General features: G+C 44.0%; 2 protein-coding genes across 2 annotated transcripts in view; both read right to left on the minus strand.

Moving 5' to 3' along the window:
- Positions 1–287: 287 nt before the first annotated feature.
- LOC131676160 (zinc finger protein 239-like) lies at positions 288–3,878 on the minus strand. The gene is made up of 2 exons (XM_058955279.1): positions 3,754–3,878; positions 288–1,263 (listed from the first exon to the last, which is right to left on the minus strand). The coding sequence occupies exons 1-2, from the start codon at positions 3,876–3,878 to the stop codon at positions 288–290; spliced, it is 1,101 nt and encodes a 366-aa protein (XP_058811262.1).
- Positions 1,126–7,444, minus strand: part of LOC131676165 (zinc finger protein 665-like) — a 57,339-nt gene continuing 51,020 nt past the window's right edge. The window contains exon 5 of the mRNA XM_058955284.1: positions 1,126–1,263. The gene's annotated coding sequence lies outside the window, so the exon portion shown is untranslated. The remainder of the gene's footprint in view (positions 1,264–7,444) is intronic.

A 7,444-nucleotide genomic window follows, 5' to 3' on the forward strand; every position in this document is an offset into this window, starting at 1 on the left:
GTCGCGACAAATTTTGACTTAAACCTGAGAACTGTCATGTGATTGGGACAAAAAGCCTAAGAATCACGACGAACTGTAACGGTCAACGGTACGACTCCCCCCATTAGATGTCGGCCAAGCCTTCTTATAGGAATTTCCAATCCAGAATTCATGAAGCAAAAGGCAGATTTTCTAAAAATGTCCCAAACCCAGCGCCAAATTCTTATAGACAAACTTTTCAATTAAAGTCATCATTTACAGTTTTCTGTAGAATACATATGAATTTGAAGTTTAAATGCTAGCCGTAATTAGGAATGCACCGCCTTATGGTTCGTAAGAGCACTCTTTCTAGTGAAGCACGTTCCGCAGACCTCACACTTATACCGACCATCCGTCGTCGGGTTGGCGGTATGCTTCTTCCGATGGTTTTTCAGCGCGGTCTTCGAACCGTACGTTGATCCACAGAGTTCGCACGGGTACCGCTGTTCGCTGTGACAATAATAGTGCTGGACAAGATCGCCCTTCAATTTGTATCCCTTACCGCATATACCGCATTTATGTGGACGTGTTCCGTCGTGTATTTGAACGTGTCTTTTGAGAAGTGCACTGGTGGCGAATTTTTTACCACACGTGTCACATTCGAACGGAAGATCCTTACTATGAACAGCAGCGTGAACCCGGAAGGCACTGGGTCTACCGAATGTTTTGCCACATACGTCACACTTGTACGGACGTTCGCCGGTATGAGTTCGCCCGTGGATATCCAGATTGCCTTTTGTGGTGTATCTTTTACCGCAGATGTCGCACCGGAAGGGTTGCTCGCCAGTATGGGTGGTCACGTGGTGCTTTCGATGACGCGCTAGTACAAACGATTTTCCACAGATTTCACACTTGTACGGCCGCTCGCCTGTATGCTGCGACATTTGATGTCTTTTGAGCGCAAGTGGTGAATAGCAAGGTTTGTTGCATTCGTCGCATTTAATCTCGGCCGTATGCAACCGCATATGTACTTTATAACTGTACACCACGGGAAAGGTGTTGCCGCAGATGTCGCACTTGAAGGGCCGTTCACCGGTGTGGCGGAGCTGGTGTCTTTTGAAGGCGTGCATTTGGTAGAACTCTTCGGCGCATACTTCGCACCGATACGGGGCTCCGTCTGTATGAAGTCGCATGTGGTTTTGGAAGTGGTTTTTCCTCTCAAATTGCCGGCCGCAAATGTTGCATTTGAGGGAAGCCTTTCCTTTTTTGTTGGCCTTGTTTCCCTTAGCTTTATCCTTTGGCGTGCTGTAATACATAAAAAAGAACAGATCAATCTTCGAGTGAAAGATGAATGAATGATGATCGTAGTCTTTTTCTTTCACAAGAACCTTTGAGATCGTAAAATTTTTATATTTTAGTAGGCAATTGTTTTCCAAAAATGACTGATTCAGTTTTATTCGTTGCAGAACTGCAACAATGTAAAATATTGTTGATAACAATTTTTTTTATCCCTTTGTGGGCAACTAGGACCGAGGGTGGTGGCTAGTGGATTTCATATATCCTTGACCTGACGGACGAAGCTATGGTGCCTTGAACACAGGCAACGCAGATACAAGGCCATCATTGAAATGATAAGTTCTGCGTTTGAGATGTAATTCCTCCGGTTGCCAGTTGCCGAAAACCTGTAATTATTGCATCTGACTGTGTATGTTAAGTCTAGTATGAGTTTTAGCGCTCGAGTCCAGGGGTACATATCTGTCTCTGTTGGCATGGGCTTAAACTAATTGCGTAATAGTATAATCGCGAAGGTCGCGAGCATTTGTATGTTAACGTGTTTGTCGCTTGCGCTAGTGCGTATGTAACTTTGCGTGCGTAAATTCGATTTTATAATCGCGTGGCCGTTCGCATATTCGCATATATTCTTGGATGATCGCGCGCGGACCGTGAATCTGATGCTTAATGTTAAGTGCTAGAACAGAGTCAGTTTCCCCATGTTATTAGAGTTCCCGGTCATGTCACCATGGAACGTGTTGTCTAGTGAATATGAACGTCATTTTTTATTGGTCCTACTGATAGCATGAGTCTATGCTGCTATAACCGAGGATAGACTTTCGGACGTGACCGATTCATGATCGCGCGAGCGATGGGGAAATGCTTAAATATGTGTAGATAATTGCAATTGCATGTTCGCATTTGTGGCCAGGTTTGTGTTATCGCGATGGAATAGGCAATTAATTGTGCGAGTGAGTGTTAGTATGAATTTAATTTAGGGTATAATAATAAAAGGAATCATAACATGCCGAATAAAGAAAAAAGATGCAAAGATTAATTAAAACATAAATATATAATATTTAACATTTTAACGACATTCAATTAGCTAGAAATTACTGCGTTGAGAAAGTTATGAAAATTTAGCGCCTTAGTACCCAAGTGAGAGCAAGGATGTGAAGTATACCGATGGGAAAACTAGAAGTGGCAGGTTCATTAGAACGGGCTTAATGCCTTACAGGCTTAACTTTTGTCTTCTGCTGATGGGGGTCGAGCTTAGGCAGCATAACCACAGACTAACAGACATAACACTCAAAAACAAAGCTTCGTCCGCTTTAACGGTCACTTTGAATATATTTGTAGTTGGGACTGTGGCCACATTTGAAATTATGGCGCCACTGACATATGAACAAGCATATGAGGGATAGACCACTAGTGAAAAATTGTTCCCAAATCTGAGGGGTAACCCACCAATAAATGAGTGATTGGGACTGTGAATAAAAGGTGGTGCTAGTGTTCTGGGAAAATTGTCGGATCGATGTTTTTGAGGGAATTCCCTCATAGTGTTATGTCTGTTAGTCTGTGGCATAACTACGAATCACTCAAGTTCACCAGCATGTCTCCTGGTAAAGACCGGTTGGTCCTCAAGGTAAAGAGGGACAAGCACAAATATGATGCCGCGCCCGCATACGACCCGAAGCGCCGGTCATCGAATAAAAATAGTTTACTTCAATCGTCAAAGAGGTGGAGCTTTGAACGAAAACTTTTTTGGCTCGCTTGTAATCGAATTGTATGAACCAATTCTGGGTGCAGATAATAACTGCTTTCACAAAACCCATTATTTCCCGTATTTTCAGTAATTGTACATTCTACAGAGTTAGTTACAAAATTGTTGCACATATTTGCAATCATTCATTCATTTATTTAGTTCAACATCAATTTCATGATAACACTGAATCAACAATTTGCCTCCACAATACTCGATTTGTAGGTGCAGCTTCGGTTACGCCCAACACTCGCCAAATCACGTTCCACCCGGTCCGCCCATCATGCTCTCTGCGCTCCTCGCCTTCTTGTACCAACCGGATCATTAGCGAACACCATCTTTGCAGGATTGTTGTCCGGCATTCTTGCAACATACCCTGCCCACCATATCCTTCCAGCTTTGGCCACCTTTTGGATACTGGGTTCGCCATGGAGTGCAGCGAGCTCGTGGTTCATCCTTCGCAGCCACACACCGTTCTCCTGTACACCGCCGAAGATCGTCCTTAGCACCCGTCGCTCGAAAACTCCTAGCGCTTGCAGGTCCTCCTCGAGCATGGTCCAAGTCTCGTGCCCGTAGAGAACCACCGGTCTTATAAGCGTTTTGTACATGGTGCATTTGGTGCGGGGGTGAATCTTTCTTGACCGCAGTTTCTTCTGGAGCCCACAGTAGGCCCGACTTCCACTGATGATGCGTCTTCGGATTTCACGGCTTACGTTATTGTCTGCCGTTAATAAGGATCATAGGTAGACAAAATCCTCCACTATCTCGAAGGTATCCCCGTCGATCGTAGCGTTGTTTCATAGCCGGATCCTGTCGTTTTCGGTTCGCGTTTCAGGCGGGTGTACAGATCACCCACCGTTCCAAATGTTCGGGCGATAATGTCCATATCGTCCGCGAAACATACAAATTGGTCGGATTTCGTGAAGATCGTGCCCCGGCTGTTGAGCCCGGCTCGTCGCATCACACCTTCCAGAGCGATGTTGAATGATAGACACGACAGTTCATCACCTTGTCTCAGTCCCCGTCGAGATTCGAATGGACTGGAAAGTTCATCCGAAATCCTTACGCTGTTTTGTACACTGTCAATCGTTGCTTTGATCAGTCGAGTTAGCTTCTCGAGAAAGCTGCTTTCCTGGTATTCGCAGTATTTCTGGAGGATTTGCCGTACGGTGAAGATCTGGTCCGTTGTCGACCGGCCATCGATGAAGCCGGCTTGATAACTTCCCACGAACTCATTTACTTTAGGTGATAGACGACGGAAGATGATCTGGCATAGCACTTTGTAGGCGGCATTCAAAATGGTGATCGCTCGGAAGTTCTCACACTCCAAATGGTCGCCTTTCTTGTGAATGGGGCAGATCACCCCTTCATTCCACTCCTCCGGTAGCTGTTCGGTTTCCCAGATCCTGACTACTAACTACCAACTTGATGAGTTCTGCTGCGATACCATCTTTGCCAGCTGCTTTGTTGTTCTTGAGCTGTTGGATTGCATCCTTAACTTCCCTCAACGTGGGAGTTGGTTCATTGCCGTCCTCAACTGCACTGACGTAGTCAAATCCTCCGTTGCCTTGGTCATCTCTACCTACATTCTCCTCGCCGTTCAGGTGCTCGTCGAAGTGCTGCTTCCACCTTTCGATCACCTCATGGTTGTCCGTCAGCAGGCTCCCGTCCTTATCCCTATATATTTCGGCTTGCGGCACGAAACCTTTGCGGGATGCGTTGAGCTTCTGGTAGAACTTCCGTGTATCTTGAGAACGGCACAGCAGTTCCATTTCCTCGCACTCCGCTTCTTCCAGGCGGCGTTTTTTCTCCCGGAAGACGCGTGTCTGCTACCTCCGCTTCTGTTTCTATCGTTCCACATTCTGTCGGATTCCATGCTCCAGCATGACCGCTCGCGCTGCATTCTTGTCCTCCAAAGCCGCTCTGCACTCCTCGTCGAACAAATCGTTCTGTCGTGTTCGTTCCTCGTACCCGACAATGTCCTCAGCTACGTTGTTGATGGCTGCTTTTACTGTTCTCCAGTAGTCCTCTAGAGGGGCCACGCCGAGCTCTCCCTCGTCCGGCAACGCTGCTTCGAGGTACTGCACGTATGCAGTGGCGACATCTGGTTGCTTCAGTCGCTCTAGATCGTACCGAGGCGGCCGTCGCTACCGTACATGATTAATGACGGATAGTTTTGGGCGCAATTTAGCCATCACCAGGTAGTGGTCAGAATCGATGTTAGCGCCACGATAGGTCCTGACGTTGATAATGTCGGAAGAAGTGCCGTCCATCGATCAGGACGTGGTCGATTAGCGATTCCATCTGTAGCGGTGATCTCCAGGTGTAACGATAAGGGAGGCTGTGCTGGAAGGTGCCATGTTCTTGGAGGCGGCAAAATCAATGAGTCGAAAGCCGTTCTATTTGCAATCAGATAGCGCAAAAATCTAGTGTTTTCGTCAGTACAACAGCAGTTTAAAAACTCGAGTAAAATTCTGGTCGACAATATTGAAACGATAGAAGTATTTTACTTCGAAATATCAGGTTCACTTGCACGACCTTGGGGCAGAATTAAAAACTATTTTCTCTTCCACTGGCTAAGAACATGTTATATGAGGAATACAATGTGGTTTGGCGTTAATAAATGTCTTTGCTTTAAAATGATACAGCGCACATTCGTTTGTTGGGTGTTCACTAGTTGGGGCATGCCCATGTTGCATGTTGTAGTGTGCTATAAAACTTCAAAAGTTACTTGGGATGGCGTGTATTTCATCCAAGCTATCGCTGGAACAAGTTGCTTCATTCACAACCTATGATCGGTAAACATCGGAAAGGAGCCGGATGCAATATCCCGAAATGTTGACGTGGTCAAGTTGTGCAGAAAACAATTGGCGCTCTAAGACCTACCAATCATAAAAGAATGGTTTAGATTTAATAATAATATGAATGTGATCCTACTATCAATGAAAAGATAAGATTTTCTGAATTGAAAACCCTCAATATGGTAATATTTGAAGGAAAAGTCATTCAGTTTGTGGTGCTAGTTATGAGAAAGGTCTTTATTTCTACTGTGCAAAGTTGGGTTTGAAGATGTTTCAACATTATACGGCAGTTGAATTATTCATTTAATGACAGTTCAACCAACGAATCGTTTTGAAACTTGAACGAGGAAGAAACGAGAACAACCGCACCAACCGTTTCAGATTATAGGAGGTTAGGATGAAACGTTGAAAGTGACTTGTCTAAGAAGGCTAATGTCACTCCTTGGGTCCTTTGGGATGGGACAGAGGGATTTACACCTTGCCCTGGCTAATGAGCCTAGGTTATAGCGCCTTCACTCGCTCCAATAAATCGAAAGCCGTCCCACACATCGCTCTGCGTATAGCTGCCCAAGTGTATAAAGAAACCCATAGCACATAGAACAGTTATGCCTATAGCGGCTGCTTACCACTGTAAAAAATAAACAATTTAAAACATCTGTGCACCTACGAAATCTATTCTGATCTCAAAAATGATATAAATAAAAAAAAATGGATTATTTGAAAGGGTTCGCACTAAACTCTATCGAAACTTCAGAAGAACATTGTAGAAAATAAAAACTGCATCAAATCATTCTGTACACGTGCAAGACAAATCTTATGTTTCTTTTCTTTTGACAAACGAAAAAAAGATTTACAGAACAGATTGGAATGGACATTCGGGAAATTAAGCAAATCATCCCGGAACTTACCAAAAAAACTTAAACATTATGGAGCCGGTGGTAATATGTATTACTTACTGGCCTCATTTCATTTCATTGGCTCGGTATCATATTTGGCCTGCGTTAAGCCAGACCGAGCTGAGCGCCATAATTTTTTGCTGGTATTTTTCATGTAAAAATGCATTTTTAGATAACTTATCATTAACGTTGCAAGTTAAAGACCACTTATTTGCTTTCGTTTGATATTTGTGTTCCCAAAAATAATTAGATGTGGCTGTTGCTATGTTGGATGCGATAGCGATTTTAGAGCATGTATCTCTAAATGGCGCTCGGTCCTCTTTGGCTTAACACAGGCCATTTTTCCTTATGTAACTTCCAGTTTTGAGCGAAATCCTCCTTACGTAAACTCTAATATTTCCTATTTGGCTATTTCGAAAGTTAGGGTTGTCAGCACTTAGATGATTAAACTTTAGCCCAGTCAGCAATCACGATAATGTTCAGTTTTGGAGAAAGGTTCTTCCTGAACACTTCTTGTTTTCCAACACCTTGATGGGTCCCCAACTTCGTACAAAAAATGGTTTTCACTAGCACATGACGTTTTCAATATTAGCGACTGGTTTTTTATCACCACCAGGCGTTTTTTCAATAATTTTCTTTAAAACAGACTGGAATTTTCAGCAACAAAAAAGGGAGCGAAACTTTTTGACATCTTATTCTACCGAAGCCTACTCAGATCTTCTCATTGTAAATCCTCTGCTAAGCCCGCATACAGT

This window comes from Topomyia yanbarensis, chromosome 1 (genome assembly GCF_030247195.1).
Source record: "Topomyia yanbarensis strain Yona2022 chromosome 1, ASM3024719v1, whole genome shotgun sequence".
NCBI classification, from domain to species: Eukaryota; Metazoa; Arthropoda; class Insecta; order Diptera; family Culicidae; genus Topomyia; species Topomyia yanbarensis.